Below are 19,997 nucleotides of genomic sequence, written 5' to 3'. Positions count from 1 at the left end.
GTGGCACAGTGGGCTGAGAGGCTGAGATGGGGGAGTGTGGCACAGTGGGCTGAGAGGCTGAGATGGGGGAGTGTGGCACAGTGGGCTGAGAGGCTCAGGTGACTCACTGCTTAGGGCTGGTGTTGTCTGTGATCTGCTTCACAATCTGGCAGTAGCATTCATCTCTCATGACCTCATGGTCTCCACAAAGCTGAAAAAAAGGCAGCCAAACCTCCTGCTGTGCCAGGTCTGGAAGTTCTCAGCCCCCCACCCCCATCTCTGGCACCAGCCTGATACACTCATTCCCCTCTGGGCAACATAAGAGATTTCCCAGTGCACTATAACTGACAGTTGGAGAAACCAAGGCACAGAGCAAGACGGAAGCATGAGGCAACACTTGGGTGGGACTGACCTTCAGGAGGGTGCAGAGCACATCCAGTTCACTCTGGCCCTTCAGTGGGGCATCTCCCATGAACCTCATCACAGCTGTAGGAAAGACCCATCCTGCTCAGGCCCACCATGCCCAAGCTGCCCATCCCAAGAGCCCCCACGGGTCCATTCCTTCCCTGGGAGCCTGCCGCTGAGACAGTGAAAGGTTTCCATTCTCTTCAAAGTGCGTCGGGTTTAGGGAAGACACAACTCTGAGAACCAGAGAAGAGAGGTAACAAACACAGGTCACACCGTACATCCCACACACCTACAAACATGTCAACCGCCATCTTGTTGAGATTGCTGTCACTGAGTTCAATAAGGGATTCCTGGATCGGGACCTGTGAGGAGACCAAAGGGTTGTCTCACAACGGAGCGGGGGACAGACCAGAAGAGAGACTGCACCACGCTATCAGACTGAATTACAGCAGCTTGGAGAGCCCACATCACAAAATAGGGACGGTCACTGACTGTGCTGCAAGGAACCCTGGCTCCAGATGCTGACAGCCAGAGGCTTCCAGTGGGGACAAGTATTTGCTCTAGGGGATAGAAAGATTTCTTCTGCAACACCACCTTACAAATGAGGAGACTGAGGCACAGAACATGCACCTTAGTGAAGCAAAGTATGTCCTCCAGAGTTTTGGACTCCCGGTCCTCCTTAGACTTCAGCTTGAGGCCATCCCTGCAACAAATGGGTGCCGCTACCCAGTCTTGCATCCCAGCCTTTGGCCACATCTCTGCCCCTTCTAATCAGTCTACCCGCAGAAAGGCACCCAGAGTCTGAGACTAAGGGGCTTCCTGATGCACCCTGCAGAAGTGGAGCTGGCGCCCAATAGCCTACAGCCTGAACGAGTTCAAGAGAGAGAAGGGGAAGAGGAAGACGGATCTCTACCCACCGGGGACGCCTCCGAGGGTCTCGGAAATACTTCTGGGCAAATTCGAGCATTGTGCTCGATGGGAGCGCCACGGAGTCCTCTCCGCTGTCAGCGGAACGCGCCCTGACTGGGGGACCCTGCAGGATAGGTGCAGTTACCAAGGCCCATCGCCACCCTCACCTCGACCCCCCTGTGAGAGCTGACCTCCCAGATGGCCACGTTTCTGGACCCTTCGAGCCTCACTCCCCACTTGCAAAGACTCCGCTAAGTCAGGTCCCGCCCTCTAGGCCAGTCCCTTGCATGGGATTGGCTGCATCCACAGCTGGCCCCGCCTCTGCATCCTCCTCGGGGCTCACCTCTCTCCGGCGTCCCACCTCCCGTGCGGCTGCTGCAGAGGCCACGGCAGCGGCCACCGCGGCAGCCCGGCCCCGCCCTGGCTCGGCCGGGAGCTGCAAGAAGTCTGGTGCAGCGGCGGGCTGCACGAGCTCTGAAGGAAAGCGGCCTACGCGCCCGTGGACGGCCCCGAACCTCCAGCCTAGGGACAAGTAAAGGAAAAAACGGGAAGGTCTTGTTTTGGGACTGAGCGGGTCCTTTAAGGAGGTTTGAGCGCTCCCTTGGTCCATTCTTAGTCCTTTTTTTGTCTTTGTTTTTGTTTGTTTGTTTTTGTTTTTGTTGGTACTGGGACTGAATGCCAAGAGCAACAGGCCGTAGGCTCGGAAACACACCTCAGCCACATGTTGGGTTGAAGAGTTGTTGGCTCGCAGATCACCGTAGGAGACCAAGGGGGCACCAGTAAACTCTTATCATGTGTCTGCAGTGTGTTTGGAACCTGGACTAGTACCCCTATCTGGCGCTCTAGGTTTGGGGTATCTGCCAGCACTCACCAAAGTCAGGGCCTCTCCGCCGCAGCTCCTCCAGGTACACCAGTTTCTTGCGGACTACACAGCCCGCGCTGTAGCCTGTGGGAGGAGCTTGCATCAGCACGGTACCAGGGAAGTCCTTTTCCCAGCCTCCCCGCCTTTCACCTCCTCTTCCACCCAGCCATGGAACTGACCCACTCTAGGCGGTTCCAGGCTCTGCAGGTGGATGATGTCACCCTTGTGGAAGGACAGCAGCTCAGGGTCTTCAGACAGGAAGTTCCTCACTGCCACCACATAATCAGAATCCTGGAAAACACCAGGAATAGAGTGCTATGTACTGACTTCCAGTCTTTCTACTGCTCCTTCCATTCTCCCAAGCCAGCAGAGAAGGCACATTCCCTAGGTGGGCGGGGGGGGGGGTGATGAGTGTTCTCCAGATGGCAGCAGGTAAGGCATTACACAGGATAGAAGCTTGAGGTGGCTGGGCACACACTTGTGCCATAGATTCCCCCCCCCCAAGCCTTCTGCTGTATCCCCCACACCCCTGGGCTGGGTGCTGGGCCTGGGGCGTGTCCTGCTAAGGTGCAGAGGCAAACAGAAAAGGAGGTTCTGAAAGCAAGTGATGCAGTTCTGAGGAGACAGTTGCTTGGGGGCTTAGAGGAGACGCATCCCACACTGCTGAGGGCAGGCGTGAAGAAGATGCTGGGAAAGCAAAAGGCACAGCAGAGGGAAGACACGGCTCGTGGGTGTAGATGCCTTTGGATATGCTTGGTGGTGTGCACATGTAATAGTGGATTCACACTCTGGGCGGCCAGGCTGTGCTATGTCTGTACTGCAGCGGTGGGCAACGCCCGTGGAGGAATCCCAACCTTCTTCAGCTCCAGAATGAAGGTGTCTACTAGGGTCTTGACCTGCCGAGCCCGGGCTGAGAAGAGGATGATCTTCTCATTGGTCAGGTTGAACTCTAGCATGTTCTGAGATGGCATGGTTACAAACAGGATGTCTGCAAAGCTGGAGGGAGAGAAGGTGACAAGAGACCAGGACCTTATGGCTAAGAGGATGCCCTTCCCCACAGGTGTTTTCTGTCCCTGTTTCCCCTCTCTGATCCATCTGTGGGTTCTGCGTATCTCTTAAAACCCTTGTACCACATTCCAGCCCCACAGTCCAACCACAAAACCAAACTATGCCTATACAACATCTTTGTCTCCTCCGTTGGCCCAGTTTTCCCCATTTCATCCCTCAGAGCAAGGAGCTTTCCCCTAACCAGTTATCAAAGCTCTTTCCTGGCCTCATGTTGAAAGGGACAAAGGGACTCTAGTCCGGAGTCTGGGTACTCAGCCAGGTCTCAGGGCTAGGGACATCTTCTCCCCCAGATGCCCAGGGACTTGGTTGATCTCAGCAGTTAGCCCTCTGTACAGTGAGCTCTGCAGGTTGGGCTGGCATGTGCCTGGCATCACCTGTATGCACACAGGACCCGGAGCCGCCTGCTGGCTTCTCTGCTGCCCTTGGCCATCCGCAGGAGCTTGATGCCAGTGTGGGACACAGCTAGGATCTGCACGCCGGTGCCAACACTGCCCTAGGAAATGTGAGCCTGGTGAGGCCTTCCGACATTCTCCATGGCTGCTCTGGGCAGGTGGGAAGGGGTGTCCAGGGACTCCTACCATTGCTGGGAAGAGACGGGAGAAGTAGATCTCCCAGCTGTCTCGGGCCATGCTGATGGCGGCCCGCTTCACACTTTCTGTTACCAGAGGTCGCTGTGTGTCCAGCTGGTTCTGGGCTAAGGAAGACCAATCCTGCTCAAGGCCCTCTTCCCTCCTTGACAGCTCCCATTCCAGGAGTTGGGGGTGGGGTTGGGGGTGAGAGGCTGGCATCACAACGAGCTGTCTGACCAGGGGAAGCCACAGATAGATACAAGGGCCATACTGTATGTTACATGTTGCTGGCTTCCAGGAATTGCAGACTGGGGAGGCTGAATAAGGACGGGCACATGTGGGAGGCAAGAGGCCTGGGTGTGTCCTTAGCCTTCTTCCAGAAGAGGGCTGGCTCCCCCAATCTGGTTGACAGCCCACCAGCATCCATTCCCTTCCCCCAAGGTACCAAATAGAGCCTTCATCTGCAGCCGCTCCTCCTCAGATATGCGCAGGCAAGCCTCAGAGAGTGTGTCATGCAGGATCTGCAGGAAGAAGTGTGTCCTGACAGCTGGCCAATGCGTGCCCCTGCCAGGCACTGAGGTCTAGGGAAGGGGTTCCTGCTCTGCAGCACTAGAGTCATCTGTAACCTGGGTTGCCTTTGTTATCCGAGCCTTCACACGGTCATCTTCCTAACCCTTTCTGCCTTTCCCAGGCCTTGGTTTCCACATGTGTTCAGTGAGGCTGGGATTTGACCTCTAGGCCCTACTGAACTGGTTTTTGTTTTGTTGATGTAGGGCCTTATATCAAAACTCCTGATGCTTCTTCCTCTACCTTCTGGGTGCTGGGGTTATAGGCATGAACATATTTTGAGCCGTGACTTATCAGATGGACATGTGGCCTTGCTGACCTTATTGATGGGAGTTGGGGGTAGGGGGAGATCAGAAAAGCAGCTCTCAAACTCACAGAGCCTGCAGGCAGGAGGGAAGAAGAAGGCCTCACCTGCCGGAACAGGAGGTCTAGCTGCACAGGATGACCGTAGCTGTCCTTGGGGTAAAATACCTGTGTGGATAGGCCTTAGTTACCCATCCTTTTGATTGGACCTCACCCCCGGATGCAGCCCCTGGCTGACTCTTATCCTTGCTCCAGCCCCACCCCCATTCTTCATGGTTCCCCTGCCCAGGCTCCCTAGATAGCTCTGCACATATTTAGTTTCGCCCATATTTATTTAGCTCATCCTCTGGCCTGCTCCTGGCACCTCCTTGCGCAGGAAGATCTTCCAGGGGACGTCTTGGTAGCCGTAGAAGTTGGGGTTGACTAGGCGGTGCAGCTGTGTCTGCACAGGATCCTCTGGAGGCTCCAGCGACCTTGAAGGCTGCACTGTGGAGGGCAGGGGCAGAGAGTATATGGGGTTTCTTGGGACCCAGCAGGAAAGGCAGGACCACGAGGGGCTGATGGTGGTGACAGGCGGTATTGTGGAAGTACAGCAGGGTGATTCAGGTGGGCTGGACAAACCTCTCTGAAGTGACATTTGAGCTGACACCTGATTGATGGGCAAGAAGGAGTCAAGCGCCCAGAGACTCCTCCTCTTGGAGGACACAGCCGTGCAAAGGTCTCGAGGTGGGGGCAAGTTTGGTGTGTTAGTTACAGGAACCGAATGTGCCAAAAGGAAGGAGTGGAAGGAAAGGCCGTGGGACTGGGCAGATGAATCACACAGGATGGTCAGGATCACAATGAAGAGTTTGGGGGGACTGGGCAGATGAATCACACAGGATGGTCAGGATCACAGTGAAGAGTTTGGGGTTCATAATAGGAGCTCTTGTCAGAGATGTGATAGGAGCTGACTCATGTTTTAGGGTCACTGCCTGATTAGGGCTTCTCTCTTAGCACAAAGGTTTATATCTCTGGTCTGATACTTTCAAGCTGTGTGACCTTCAGAAGCCATTAAACGTCTTTGTGCCTCTGTCTCCCCATCTTTAACAGATAGGAACATATAATAGTATTGTTTTGATGAGCTTCTGTAGGATTCACAGAAGCCAAGGTGGGGCTGGCCTGAAGCCAGGGATTTAAGGGGTGATGGTATAGTGACGCAGTGTGTACTTTTGACTCAGAGACACACGCAGCCCCAGAGGACCCCCCCCCCATGCTCACAGGCTCACTCACTCACTTGGACACCTCTGGCATGTCCCACCCCGTGATCCTCACCTGGAGTGGGCCCCATGCATGGCCTTGGAGCACTGGCCACCGGTTTCACCATGGCCACAGCCTCTCTGGACACCTGTCCCACCACAAAGAGAGCACTCAGGGAGCAGTAAGCAGGCCCTGGAGGGGAGGCCTAGGGCCATGCTGAGAGGGTAGCTGACTTCTGAGGCCCCTATCCCTACGGGGTACCCAACCCATTCTTTACCTGAGTGCCAGGCACTACTGCTAGTTGAGTCTTCTGTCCCTTCAGAATCATTAGGGCCTCCTCATGGGGGTCAGGTGGCCTCCTGAAGACCTTCCCACCATCCGTTCTGGCAGGTGACCCATGGCAGGTTAGATACAAGGTATCCCCTCATCCACAATCCCCAAAGTGGGGATCCCCTCCCTAGACACCAATACAAACAAGCACCGGAGAGGAGCTGAGGCTGTTCAGCATAACTGTGACCGTGTCAGCCTGAGCCTCTGGTTGCCCAGGGGACCATCCTGAATGGCGATGAGTCTGGGACAGTGCTGCTGAAGGTAAGCTGAGGGCTGAGGGCTGGACCCACCTGCGGGCCTCAGGATGTCCTGCCCAGGGTGGCTGTTTGTATTGCTTGATGATGCTTCTGATCTGCTGTGTGGGTTGTGGGAAGTGCTCTGAGTTGAGTGTGGAATACCGAACCAGCTCAGGGGAGGCCGAAACTGTGAGGACAGGTCGCCAGGTGAGGTCATAGGGCCCAGTCGCCCTGGCTTATCTGGGAAGCCTCTGGACTTGGATGGACACTCACTGGATTCTGGAGCAGTCCAATCTTGAGCTAGGATTGGAACAGCCACGGGCTTGCTAGGTATCTTCGGGGCCTTTGCCACAGAGCCCGGAGCCCACGACTGTGGAGTCGGACGCACCAGCACAGGCTTGGCTGGGGGGCCAGTGCCTACAGTCTTCGGCCGTGCCTCTGGTGCTAGGGGTCTCTGTGAAGAACAGGCCATGAGGTGGCCATTCAGGACATACTGGCTTACACCCAGGTACCCCATCTCTGCCCAAAGTGGCCTACAGGATTCCTGGCCTCAGAAAGGTACAGTAAACTCCTGGGTTATCACAGTGTTCCTGTTTATCCTGGGCAGCTCTGCTTACCTCTGGCAGCTGAGGTCTTGAGGCTGCACTCAGAGGCTGCTGCTGAAGTGCCAAAGCCTGTAGGGTCATCTCCCGGGCCTGGGAATAGGTGACCATGGTGACCAGGTGGACCATTTCTGTGTACACACTGGTATGTTTGTGCGTGCGCATACACACACACACACACACACACACACACACAGGTATGTTTGTGCGTGCGCATACACACACACACACACACACACACACACATACATACACACCCTGTGCCCTGTCCCCACTCACCAGTAGCACAGCCTGCCTGTGGATGAAGGCTTGCTGCAGAGCCAATGTGGAGGCATCCAGGCCCGGGACTGCGGAGCCAGGCAGAGGACACAGGTGGGCACAGGGGTCGAGGAAGCAAGAGCTCCCCTGTGCACCGCCCGCCCCTAGCCCGGAAGCACGCTTAGGAGGCACTGACTGGGCTTGAGCTTGGGTTCCGGGGGTCTCCGGGAGGTATCTTCAGAAGCACTACCACCACCTCCATCTGGCTGGCCCCCACCTTTCATGCGGTAGGCGATGGCTGTCGGCTTCTCCAGGTCCTGGGGCAGCAGTGGCCGCCTCACTGCTGTGATCCCCAGGATCCATGGCAACAGGCACCTGACACCAGCCCGAGCTCCCAACCCACCCCCTCCACAAGAAGTGAACCGTGGGAGTTGGTGTCTGGGCTGTGGCTTCCTAGGGCAAGGGAGTCTTGTGAGATTTGGGGACAGGTGATCCAACCAGCCATCCCATTAGGGTGGCTTCTGACAGATGTGACAGCTGGGGTCCTGAGAGTTAGCTGAGGGTCCTTCCAGGGCAGCCAGGGGCATTCTCAGCTGCCAGGTGACCCCAAGGTTTCCCTGTCCCCAGCTAGACCCAGGCCGGACCCCTTGCCCCAAGGCCCTGGCTGTGTAAGGCTCAGAGTGTTACCCTAAGAAATGGAATATGTCTCTGGTGCACACACTGAGCCTGCCACCTGCAGACATCCCTCTGCATCCCTACCGCATCCCCACAGGCCAGCACAGGGTCGAAGAGACTGTCCAAGTAGCCATCCAGCTCCCTGGGGGGCACAGCGGGCTCTCCAGCGCTGTCCAAAGCTGCTGCGGGATGCACAAAAGGACCAAGTTTACTTGTCCTGTGGGTCTCCACACTTTTGGGTTCTTTTCCCTCTAGTACAGTGGCCATTCCTGATTAACCTTGGCGGTTCGATGTCCATCTCTGGGCCTCAGTTTCACCATTTGTACCATCCTCTTTGTGGCTGCAGTACCCGTCCAAGTCAGGCATTTTGGCCACATGGTCCTGGGGCTGGGGCCTTGTGGGTGTGTCCTCGTCTGAGTCCCAGCAGTTCCCAAACACTCTGTAGATGAAAGGGGAGACACAGGACAGCTGACCCCAAAGAGGTCCCCTGAAAGCTTCTGTGTGTCCTGGGCTGGGTGACTTCCACAACCGAGGTATAGAATTACTAGACACGGCGGTGTACACTTGCAGCTCCAGGCTCCAGAAGCTGAGGTAGGATGACTGGGGCCCAGGAGCTTGAGGTCCACTTAGCTCAAACCACCAAACATAAAACAATTCCCAACCCCAGAACTCAGCTTTTCCCAACAATAGATGGGTAAAGCCCAGGGGAGGTGGTCTGGGCAAGTGGCTACATACCCTCTCGTGTCTCCCCTGCCAGCCAAAGGCCCTTCTGCACCCACTATGAAGTAGGATTTCTGTCGTGGGAAGTCCCTGAGCAGTTCCAGGTCTGACACCAGGTCCAGCACATAGTCATGTCCAGCCAGCTCTGCCCACTGGACTCCATTCTTCATGGCCACTGTCCAGCCCCTCCAACCATCAGCCAGCCCCCTGGTCAGTGTGCAGAGGAATAAAGTGTGAAACTGGTAGGCACTGCCTGGAGACCCTGGGGTATGAGTTAGACCCCAGGCATGGCCAAAGTGGTCCTCTGCACCTCCCAGGGATGGTGTCTCCTGCCCCTCCCTCCTTTCCAGGTCATAGGGCACTGGGTGGAGCATCCTAGGAACCAACCTGTGCTTTAGGATGTCTCCAGCCACCGCTTCCCCCGTACTCCAGGCGTGGACCGGACAGGAGAACTGGTCACCTGGCACAGCCAATTGCTGTACTCAGGCCAGCCTCACTGGCTTCCGTCCCCCATCCCCTATCTCACCCCCCCCCCCACTTCCCTGCAGTGCTACATTGGCAAGAGCCCCTCCCTAGCTTCAGAACCTTCTTCGGTTGCTGCTGATTCTAGCTGCTCTCTCTTCAGGAAGAGAAGAGAAGCAGCCTGAGGGATGAGCCTACGTACCATTAAAGCAGCTCACATCTAGAGCCATACTGGCCTTCTCCTGAATGGCAGTCCACTCCAGCTGAGTTGGGGGAAAGGTCCGGGCAGCCCCTGAGCCCATCGCCTGCAGGAGGCGATGCTGGCACACAGCCTGGAAGCCATTCTGTCCATAATCAGATACAAACCTGGAGGAAGAATAGGGAGTTGCTGGAGGCTGCTGGAGGCTCAGGCCACTCCTTAGCTCTTAGGTGAAGTGGAACAGCCTCGGGTTAACTCACAAATTGGCTGGGTGATAGAGCACCCTAAAGGTCTTTCATAGCCTAGATCACTGAGGCTGGGCTCCAAAATGAAATCCCAGGTGTAAAACTACCTCTTACTCACCTGAAGTCATAGTCGCCTCCCCGGCTTACTGCCTCAGTGTGCTAACCTAGGCCCAGTCCTGGAAACTTCTAGCCTCTGTACAGTCTTATCTAGGCCTAGAATATTTTCAGCCTCTGAGACGTACTGCTGAATCAGCTCAACCTTTCTTGTTCTTTCTGAACTCTGGCTGGTTCAACTTAGCTGAACTGGCTCAGACTGCTCTCCAAGCTAACGGATTCAAACTGGCTTCTCTAAGCTTCTCTCAAATTGCTAGGCTTGGCCTCATACTAACCCGGACAATCTACAATCTACCTTCTGCTCAGTCTCTGGCTCAGTCGGTCTTTATCTGTGTCTAGCTTGTTCTCTCTTTAACCTGACTCTGTACAGCTGTCCTGATAAAACTGCCTCCTCTCTCTCTCTCTCTCTCTCTCTCTCTCTCTCTCTCTCTCTCTCTCTCTCTCTCTCCCTCTCTCCCTCTCTCCCTCTCCCTCCACCTCCTCCTCCCTTCTCTGTGTGTGGCTCTTTTAAGTAGCTTCTCTTTCCTCTCTTTTCTCATGAGAGTTGGGCATATTCCATTCTGTCCAATCTTTCTCTGAGTCATCACTTTGTCTGCCACTCAATTAGACATCACTTTCAAACATGGCTGCTTTCTTCTACATACTAACTTTACCTTCATTGTTTAGGATTAAAAGTGTGTACTAAGGGCGTGTCTGTATTCCAGCCAGAGGGATTACAGGTGTGTGCTAAGGCTGAGCCACACCACAGCTAGAAACATTTTCAGTAAATAACACAGTCTCGAGGGCCACAGTGTGATCAAATACCCTGTAACACCCACGTTAGCCCAGAAGTATCCAGTCTAGCACGGAAGTGGAAGGACTGAGTAGAATGTCATTGCTCAGATGGGGTGTGTGGCTAAGCATGACCCATCCCTTCACTCCCTAGACTAGGTGACCACTGGCTCAGTAGCCACCACAGCCACAACACTGGTCGAGGAATGTCACCTTATGCATGCTAGCCTGGAGAGGTTCCTTACAATCTGGTGTTCATTGGTACCCTGATAGGTGGATCCTGTTACCATCCCCCACTTCAGCAGAGAAAAGACAGGTACTGGCCCTGGGCCATGTGGTGAGCTAGTGCACTGTCTCACAGCCCCTGCACCTCCACAGCAGTAGGGACAGATTGTCAACATGGTAATGCCCACATGGCACCTGCCAGATGTTCGTCTCTCTGTTCTGCATACTTAACCTGTACTATCGATTAGTTGTTGCCACCACTCTCAGTGTATAGGAGATGAAGTCAAGGCCTGGTGAGGTTAAGTAACTTGCCTAAAGTCACAGAGTTCAGCTTGGGACTAAAATCCAGATTGTTTTGAGTGCAGCTGTGTTCCTAACTCCTGTCAGTTCTTTCCTCGGTTCTCCACACTCCCACTTGGCCCCACCCTGGGTTCTGTTGATCCTCATCCATTCTGACCTGACTCCTCCCCACTCTTGCCCATCAGTCTTTTGGCTCTGGGCTCAGTTAAGTGACTGCAGTTCTGTTTGCTGTCCAGGCCGGTCTTGTGGCAACACAAAAGCATCCTCTGGCCTGACCTCCAAGCCCCTATTTAGCCACCTACAGCCTCCTGGGTGGCACTCACTTGAGGAGGAACTTGTCAAGGTGCGAGGAAGGCGCAAAGCCGCTGAGACAGGCAGCCAGCAGCAGCCAGCCCCGCTTGGAGTTGTAGGCATTGGGATTGCGCCACACCTGGTTGGCCAGCTGGGCTAGGATCTCGTCCCTCAGAGCTGGCTCCACCAGCCCCTGGTGCACAATGTAATTCCCCAAGATCATCTCCTGGGTGCCATGTAGGTGGGGGTCTCCCATGAAACGCAGGATCTAGGGCACAGAACAGACAGACTCTCGTGGGCTTCTGCCCGCCCTTCAGTGTGCTCTCTTGCCATGTTCTGCTGCCTATTGAAAAGTCCCTCATATTTCAATATCACTCTACTAGTCAATGCCAAAGGAACCCCCAGGAATATTAGGATCCAGAGCACACACTGCCTTCCTCTGCCTCCCATGCATCTCCTCTGGCCTGCATTCATTGCCAGCATCCTCTTATACCCTTGGCCTCCACCAGGCTCCATTTGGTCCAGAGGATTCTCTAGCATTCAGATCTGACCACATCACTCCCAGGAAGCACCTTCCAGACACCCCGCCTCCAGGACTGGCCACTCCCCCTCTTGTCCTGCTCTTTTCCTAATGGGTAATCTCTCCTCATGGCCAATGCCTCCTCCTCCAGGCTGCTTTCTGTGGCTTGCCTAGCTGTACCTGTGACTTCATTTGAGTTCCCAGCCTCTGAACGTCCCTCTGTATATGTTGGTGGTCCTGGGTCACAGCAGGGACTGTTCCCCTCAGCCTGGGGGAGTCCTTTGGAGGTATCAGACAGCCTCCGAGGCAGCATTGCCAGGAGGATAACTTGGGGGGGGGGAGGCTCTCACAAGGAGGCCCAGATCTTTATGCTGATGAAGAGGCATGGGACTCAGGAGCTGGGCTTAAAGACCAAAGAGGATGTCCAGGGTATAGTGGGGAAGCATGTAGCCCCCTATCATGTAAGGCTATGCACTGGATATCCAGGGGCAGGGGCGCCTGTGGCCCGGTATAATGGTAGAGCTATGCACTTGAACCTGGACTAGGGCAGATTCCCGTACTAGCTTAAAGACACTTATGGCTTCTGTATGGTGCTCCACAGGCAGCCGTGTAAGAGGCATCCTCAGGGGCACTGTCAGCATCCCAAAGGAGGGTTCCTGGGGACACAAGGAAGGCATGGGAGGTAGCACTGGGGACAATAGACATATCTGTGTTGGGGAAGAGAATAGGAGACCATGGAGTGGGCTTCCCACTCCAGTGCCTAGATAAAGAACCTAGGCTCTGGTGAAGGGAGACTATGGCCCACAGAGAGCAACTAGGGGAGGCAGAGAAATCCTGCAGGGCCCTTCTCGTAGGGCAGGGCACAGAGGTGAGCGCTGTGCCACCTCCTAGGCAGGTCTTGACTATACAGCCAGAGTCCCGGAGAGTGCCACTACAGTTAGGGCCCTAGGGCTTCCAACAGGCTCAAGTCCACCCCATAAGAGCTTTCTGGGAAGCGGTGGCAGGTCTGAGTGTCAGTGCCCCTGTCAGGATGCTTGTGCCAGCCCTTACCTTGAAGTGGCATCGGATGAACTTGGCCATGGGGTAGTTGTTGATGTCAAGGGGAAGTGTGACACACGGCTCAGCCTGGAGCCTAGGAGCCCGGACAACGGCCACTCGGGGCCCACTGGACAGCTTGAGGCCTGGAGACAGCGCAAGCATGTAGCGACTGCTCTTTTCTCCCCAGCCCCCCACCCCCTTGCTGTTAGAGATGACACACCTGCTGCGGCTTGCAGGAGCCCAGCCACCTCAGCTGGCACCTCCAGGTGTCTCACTGGGACGACTTCACGTTTGCTCAGCTCCTGAAGGGATGGATGGTCAAGGGGTGAAGGGACAGGTGCCACACCTCACCTGCTGCTCTCCCTCCCTGTCCCCTGCTGTGGCTCGGTCCCCGCACCCACCTCCTGCTCCCGTAGCCATGCCTCCTGTGCCCGCCGCCTCCGCTCGGCCCTCAGCTGCAGGAGAGCAAATGGTCAGGGCACAGGTAGCCTGGGCAGGCGCGAGCAGTAGGGAAGGGCCTGTGGCCTGGAGGCTCTTGGTGGCACTGATAGGGCTGAGGTAGTGACAAGGAAGAGAGGCAAAGGTGTAGCCAGAGGTGGGAGGAGGTGCCAAGTGGGGCATCGGAAGGACTTTGGGAAACCTTGTATGCCTTCTGAGCTTTGCAAATGACATTTGTCACCAGCAGTTGGTTTATGCGACAGAAGCCAAGACTATCAATGAGCTAAGTACCAGACCACACGAAAGAGACTCAAGTCACCCGATGCCAGCCATGTTTGCAGCTCTCTATGACCCCTGTGCTCACTACATCACTCCATACAGTATCTCCTTCCATCCTTCTCTATGTCCCAAGGGACAAGCCAGGAAACAGGCTTGAGAGAAGCCACAGCTACCCAGCCCAGGAGGAGGGCACGGCAGGGACTTGAGCTAAGTGCACCCCAACCCAGGCAGGCCTGTACCTTGAGGTAGCGGCGGCGGTTTACGTAGGTGTGCACCAGGGAACGGAACTTCAGCAGACTCTGTCTCATCTGCTCGTAGCGTTGTCTGAAGAGTCAAAAAATGAAGCCACGGGGTGACAAAGGGGCAGAGATGTTTCTGCTACTGCTCATATTTCACCCTAGGGACCCTTCCTCTCCAAGCAAAACGAGTTCGATGTGGGATAGAGACGTAGCCCAGTACCCACGGCCTGGGTTGATCTCACAATGGTCACGTGCTATCCTATCCTATCTTGTGTTAGTCCAGGGGCCCGTGATGTGTGGGTGACAGGAATACCCTCTCAGCTGGATCCACAGGCAGAGGACAATGACTTGGAGAATCAGTCATCCTTCCCGTGGAAGCCTCTTTCAGCTCACATGCCTCCAGAGACGGGGAGCTCACTGTTTTAGCCTAGGCTCCTGCGAGCCCGAAGGACACCAGAGATTTTCCCTTCTGTGCGCCTCACCTGGCTAGAAAACCACGGGCTCTGCTCTGCAGTAGGATGATCTTCCGGCGCAAGGACCGGAAGTGCCGTTGGATGAAAAACCCTCGCAAGTAGCGCTGCAGGGTGAGGGCAGCTCGGTTCTGGACTCGCTCCCGCATGCTCTCCAGTAGCTGGTGCAGGTGCTCCTTGAGGAAGAGCTGGAGGCGGAAGGCAGCCATGGATATCCCTATTGAGGAGCCCACAAAACCCCAGAAGGCTGCCTCCCAGAGCTCGGCTGAGTGTTTGGAGCAGCAAAAGCTAGGGTACAGGTTCACCAGACATAGGGTAGGGGACATCTGAGCAGAGCTGAGGTGGGTTAACATCCTAAGCTGATACCCCTTGGATATCACTGAATGCGGGGTCTTCAGGGCTCACCTTGCTAACCCCAACACGGTACATGTCTGGAGTGACCGTGCATAGCCGGCTCAGCAATGACACACACATGTCCCCATCTGCTGGCACGTTGAGCTTGAGGGCCACCAGGCACCGGTACCTGAGGAACCAAACTCAGCCTGAGGATCTGTTCTTATCCCATGCCCATGACTAGGAGGTGTGGTCCAATGGGTGGCTTGCTTACAGCTCTGTCCTCGAGACTAGTTCAAGGTGTCAAAACTAATCCATTATTTCAGCAGAACAAGACCCTTTACTGACATCTGCTGGAACTTGTCCTAGTAACTATTAAATTCACCCCAGAGGGATTCAATAGAGATGGAAACTATGAAAAGGAAGGTTCCTGTCACCAAGCCTCACATCCTGAGGTGACTCATGTTTTCACACGATGGGAAGAGCACTGTGACATGTTTGAGCCACCACCCAGTAAGAGAATACATAGTAGTACTAATAGTAATAATAGTAGTAGTAGTAGTAATAATAATGATAATAATAAGTGACAGAACAAATATATTTCCCACAATGAGCCTAACATGTTTTGTATAGTGTACAGCCTGAACAACAGTGAATGACAGACGCTATGCTGCTTAGGCTGTGGGGGCCTGGCGGGGAGTCTGTGCCGTTAGGGACTACCCAGTGGAAGTACCTGTCGATAAACACCTGGAAGGGTAGCCGCACTGGAAAGCCTTCCTTGCGGATCCTTACTGTCTCCAGAACCCCTGAGTAGCGTAACTGTGCCATCATCACATCTGGCTCAAAGAGACCGGGTTCCTAGAAGAATGGCCAGAGAGGACATCTGCATGCCCTCTATTCAGGTACAAAGGCTCTCTCAGGGGCAAGGAGTCCCTGCAGTGTTCAGGCAGGGGGCCAGAGAGGCCAAGCCACTTGTCCAGTGCCACACTTCACAGGGGGAAGGATTTGGCGTTCCCAGGGACCTCACCTTCTTATGGTTGGGCTTCAGGCAGCGCACGAACAAAGGGTTACACCTGGGCAGGAGAGACTGTGTGAGGTCTCAGAGAAAGAGTGGGTGCTCCTATGCTCCGAGGGACACGGGGTAAAGAGGATGCTGGATACTCTGCCCTCCCACTAGACCCACCTCTCCATCTTTTCCACCAGGTCCAGGAGGGACTGCTGGAACTTGGCCGCCACCGTGTGAGCCTTGTAGAGACGGGTAATGGAGCTGCTCTTGCCCAGGCGCGGAGGGGCAGTCTGCGCAGCGTGGCTGGAGAAAAGATGTGCTACCACCTGCAGGGGGCAGGGTATTGGAAGCCGGTGACAGACAGACAGACAGACAGGGTCATGTTCTTGGACTGAAAGGTTCTGAAAAACAACTTGACTCTAGATATCCTATCACCCTGGCTTGCCTGTAGACTCAACACCTCCCAGGGGACCCAGCCCCCAGCAAGGCTGCTTTTCCCTCCATTCTGGGGAGTGCACAGCTCTTGCTGTGAACCTAGCCCTGGCTAGGGAAAGGACTGCCTGCAGGGGAGGGGAGGCAACCATCCTTCTGTCATAGCTGATGAGTGATAGGGCTGGCCTTCCAAGCAACCCAGATTTGGCCTCTATATACTCCCCAGAGTATCAGACTTCACATGTAAATGAATTCAGGACTTAGCCTTGGTGGCCTGCTGGTTAGCGCTGTGAGCCAGGTTGGAAGGGTTTCAGGAGGGACTGAGGTGGGGCCCATGACAGGTGGGCTGGCAGGTGTTTGAGAAAGGGTGAGTTAAAGAGCAAGACAGGGTTAGGAGGCTTCCCTTTTCCTGGACTGAGAGGAGCCAGGGATAGAGCTAGTGGAGGCTAGACCAAGTAAGGGGCAGTAGGTACTGCCAGGAATGTGGGCAGGGGCCACAGGGTTGGGGGCCAGTGCAAGGCCAGGCTGGCTTACCCTCGTGCGGCTGTGCACAAACAAGTCCAGGACGTCTTGGCGCACCTGGTCATGGTTCTTGTCCAGGAACTTGTGCACCTGAAAAGGAGACTGGTGAATCTGTGGCCGATCCCACTCACCCACGCCTGTCTGCAGCCACAGTCTTCTGTGGTCCCTCATCTTCTACCAGACTTCCTTCCATCCTAGGAGGGAATGGGCTCTCCTCTCTGGCCTGGTCTCTCCCCATCCAGTCCACCCTGCTCACTCTTCCAGGAGGACACTGTCTAGACTGAGCCTCACTTCCTTCTACCCATTCTGCAGATGAGGAAAATAAGGCCCAAACGGAGACAGAAGCTTTAATCCTATGTCGTGTCTTGGATAATAGTGACCTCATGACACCATTACCGGTAACTGGCATTCTTTCAAATCTACCCTAAGTCTCATATCTACCTCAGAAGATTGGCATTATCAGTCCTTTTTTTTTTTTTTCAGATGAGGAAACGGGCTCAGAAAAATTAAACAACTTCCCAAGGCCACATAGATGAGGGGCTGCAGGTCCAGACCTGGAATCACCTGAGGCCCACACTGTGGTTCTCTCAGGGGACACACAGTGTGGCCTCTCCACTCTCACCTGGTAGGTGACCTTGCCTGCATAGTGCTTGATGGCAAACTCTGGCAGTGGCATCTTAGGCTTAGAGTAGAGCGGGTTGGCGCCATGGTGGTAGTGGCACTTCTGCAGGAATGTGTGGTCTGTGGCCTGTGGGGGAGGGAGACAAGGGGGAGGGTGGGTGGGCACCTGTTTCTGGCCCAGTGCCAAATTCTTCAGCCCCGATTGTTCTGCTCCCCAAAAAGTGCTGGAGAACAATGGCCCAGTCATGAGAGGCTGAGTCATGGAAGAGAGGCTCACGGCTGTGACAGAATCAGCCAGCTTCCAGCTGCCTATACTGACATCATACTCTGTGTTTAAGTCAGAGTATGAGGCCCAAAGCCAGGTCACCCCATCTGGAACTTCCATCCTTAGTCATTCCAGGTGACTGGAGAGGATGAGGTCCTAATACGGCATTTCCCACTTCCGGCCCGAGTGCAGAAGGACGGACTCAGGCAGGGAGTCAACCAGATTAGGACTCAGACCACAGAAGCATCTGGGACTTACCTGGGGAAAGCAGCATTGATCATCTAGGATGCGCAGGATGCCGTAGGGCTTCAGGGAGATGAGGTTGATGCAGGGCTGGTTGTCAGCAAAGGCAATCTCTCTCCAGTCCATCTGCTCCCGGATATACTCCTCCTGTGAAAAGCGTGGGCTCAGCTACTTCCATCCAGGCTGGCCTATCTCTGTGTCCTGCCCTCTGTTACATGGAGCCAGTATCCTAGCCGGGTGACATGGACCCTCGGGGCCTCCCTTCCTGACTTCCTGAGTCAGCAGAGCCTAAGAAAGGTCCCGAAAGGACTCCTCTCTAGGCTCAGCAACCCAGCATCTTTCCCTCCAAAGCATGGGCCTCGTTCATGCTGTTCCTGCTTAGAATCCTGTCTCCTGACACCCTTTGTGTCTCCAGGAAGGCCCTGGACCAGCAAGGACGGACAAGCAGGAGTGTGGAGACTGCATACCTGCTCCTCCTGGAAGACGATCTTGTTGAACAGGTACTGAAGGTTCTCGTTGGCATAGTTGATGCACAGTTGTTCAAAGCTGTTGAAGCTCAGGTCCTGCCAGGCAGATGGAGGATAGGTCTGGTTCCTCCTTGGTCAGCCACCCATCTTGGTGGGCACACCCACCATGGGCACTGTGTACCTTCTCCAGGTCCAAGCCCAGGCCCCTCCCTACATTCCATCAAGTTGGACTATGACCACAGAGATCAAAAGGCCCTCTGCATACTGGATGGGGGGTCAGTGAAAAGCCTAAAGCTTGGGCCACCAGGTCCTCTGCCTAGGTTCCAGTCCTGGCTTTGCCACTTTCTGACTGTAAAATGGGGACCTGTCTTACATGGTTTCTGGATTAAGTGGCTTTATAAACAACAGTGACTTTTAAGTGTCTGCTATAGTCATGGAATTTTTACCCAGCCTTCCCCCTGTTATCCTCACTGAATACAACAGTCTTCCTGAAATAACACTGGCTCCTCAGAAAAGATACTCCCATGCCTCTGACCTCTACAGATACTGCTCCTCCACCTGGAAATGTTTCTTTCTTCCAGAAAGTTTGCCTCTGACCCCCGACCAGCTGAGGTAAGAGCTTAAAGGCTCCCCAGTGCTGCATGTCAGAGCTGTGGTCACATAAGCTTGTCACACACTGTCCCCAACCAGTCTCATGAGCAGCTTCCTAAGGACAAGGCCCAGTCTGGTCCCACTCAGCCCTACCTCGAAGCCATATATGTCCAGGATGGCGATGGACAATGTGTCTTGTTTTGGGGACACCAGAGCATTGACCCTGGTGATGAGCCAGCCAAACAGCAGTGCATACAAGACCTTGGCGATGGCGTCCCTGGAGCAGAGGCCATGTGGGACTGAGGGTGAGTAGGCTCAGGGGGAGAGGTGCTGTGAGTCTGGGCATCAGGAGGGAAGGGCACAGCCTCACCTGGCATCTACGGCACTCTCCACTGTTAAGGGTGTGAAGATCTTCTCTCGAATTGTCTCCTGGGAAGAACACGAACTTTGAGTGACAGCCAGTGCCCCCAGGAAGCCACTGGAGGCTGGGGCTTTAGGAGCATGGGAAAGAGACACTGGAGGTAGGGGGTGATTGGTCTCAAGCTCATTGATAGCCAAGGAAGGACAGGAGGCTTTCTCTGCCCCTGGCCGTTCGATCAGGGGAGACAGTTGCTGGTGTAATTGTGGAGACAGGCATAAAGGGATATCTCTAAGGCCTGGACGAGGAAGGTCTTAGATAGGACACTGACCCAGCCAGGATTGGAGGTTCCCTGTAGGTCACCATCTCATGTATTCCTATGTCCACCTCCCCCCCTCCTCCCAGATACACACTCCAGCTACACCAGCACGAGAGAAAGAATAAGGCAATCAGGGCTGTGTGTGGAAAGCCCATACAGAGGCCTGAAGTGAGGCTCCACCTCTCCAGATTTTACTGGGAGGTGACCTGTGAGGTGGGGAGAAAGGAGCCCTGTGACCCTGGAGGAATAGGCCCTTGTCAGGGTCCTCAGACTCACAGTCACTTTGAAGGTGATAGCCTTCTGCAGGCCCTCAGGAGAGACCTGAAGCAGCTCTGCCACAGCCTGGATCTCCCGGGCGCTCACCACTGAGGCCACCTCCTGGGCATCGGTCTACGCAAAACACCAGGGCCGTAAGCCTGAGGTTAAACCACTGGGCTGAGTTTAGAACAGCAGAAACAAGCTAGACTACTAGAGGAAGCCAGGAGAAGAAGTGGAGGATGCTCTCTGAGGTAGGAGAAAGAGAGTAC

General features: G+C 54.9%; 1 protein-coding gene across 1 annotated transcript in view; it reads right to left on the bottom strand.

Annotated features, from left to right (window-relative positions):
- The window catches only part of Myo15a (myosin XVA), a 55,576-nt gene that overhangs the window by 20,750 nt on the left and 14,829 nt on the right, over positions 1-19,997 (bottom strand). Inside the window, exons 12-55 of the mRNA XM_021212122.1 lie at positions 19,747-19,860; positions 19,164-19,222; positions 18,947-19,070; positions 18,203-18,298; positions 17,751-17,882; positions 17,229-17,354; positions 16,619-16,696; positions 15,830-15,978; positions 15,674-15,719; positions 15,380-15,504; positions 14,719-14,836; positions 14,326-14,501; positions 13,844-13,928; positions 13,289-13,342; positions 13,108-13,189; positions 12,900-13,030; positions 12,410-12,505; positions 11,362-11,597; positions 9,387-9,550; positions 9,110-9,182; positions 8,738-8,929; positions 8,281-8,441; positions 8,087-8,181; positions 7,524-7,644; positions 7,349-7,416; positions 7,085-7,162; positions 6,741-6,921; positions 6,522-6,654; positions 6,179-6,284; positions 5,977-6,049; positions 5,030-5,151; positions 4,774-4,833; positions 4,241-4,316; positions 3,805-3,920; positions 3,601-3,719; positions 3,013-3,154; positions 2,338-2,449; positions 2,168-2,242; positions 1,640-1,818; positions 1,305-1,420; positions 1,018-1,090; positions 677-749; positions 392-465; positions 108-190 (exon numbers count right to left, since the gene is read on the bottom strand). Of these exons, the coding sequence (XP_021067781.1) occupies positions 108-190; positions 392-465; positions 677-749; positions 1,018-1,090; positions 1,305-1,420; positions 1,640-1,818; positions 2,168-2,242; positions 2,338-2,449; positions 3,013-3,154; positions 3,601-3,719; positions 3,805-3,920; positions 4,241-4,316; positions 4,774-4,833; positions 5,030-5,151; positions 5,977-6,049; positions 6,179-6,284; positions 6,522-6,654; positions 6,741-6,921; positions 7,085-7,162; positions 7,349-7,416; positions 7,524-7,644; positions 8,087-8,181; positions 8,281-8,441; positions 8,738-8,929; positions 9,110-9,182; positions 9,387-9,550; positions 11,362-11,597; positions 12,410-12,505; positions 12,900-13,030; positions 13,108-13,189; positions 13,289-13,342; positions 13,844-13,928; positions 14,326-14,501; positions 14,719-14,836; positions 15,380-15,504; positions 15,674-15,719; positions 15,830-15,978; positions 16,619-16,696; positions 17,229-17,354; positions 17,751-17,882; positions 18,203-18,298; positions 18,947-19,070; positions 19,164-19,222; positions 19,747-19,860 (4,892 nt within the window). The remainder of the gene's footprint in view (positions 1-107; positions 191-391; positions 466-676; positions 750-1,017; positions 1,091-1,304; positions 1,421-1,639; positions 1,819-2,167; positions 2,243-2,337; positions 2,450-3,012; positions 3,155-3,600; positions 3,720-3,804; positions 3,921-4,240; positions 4,317-4,773; positions 4,834-5,029; positions 5,152-5,976; positions 6,050-6,178; positions 6,285-6,521; positions 6,655-6,740; positions 6,922-7,084; positions 7,163-7,348; positions 7,417-7,523; positions 7,645-8,086; positions 8,182-8,280; positions 8,442-8,737; positions 8,930-9,109; positions 9,183-9,386; positions 9,551-11,361; positions 11,598-12,409; positions 12,506-12,899; positions 13,031-13,107; positions 13,190-13,288; positions 13,343-13,843; positions 13,929-14,325; positions 14,502-14,718; positions 14,837-15,379; positions 15,505-15,673; positions 15,720-15,829; positions 15,979-16,618; positions 16,697-17,228; positions 17,355-17,750; positions 17,883-18,202; positions 18,299-18,946; positions 19,071-19,163; positions 19,223-19,746; positions 19,861-19,997) is intronic.

This window comes from Mus pahari, chromosome 14 (assembly GCF_900095145.1).
Source record: "Mus pahari chromosome 14, PAHARI_EIJ_v1.1, whole genome shotgun sequence".
Taxonomy (NCBI): Eukaryota; Metazoa; Chordata; class Mammalia; order Rodentia; family Muridae; genus Mus; species Mus pahari.
This window is presented reverse-complemented; position numbering and strand designations above follow the sequence as displayed.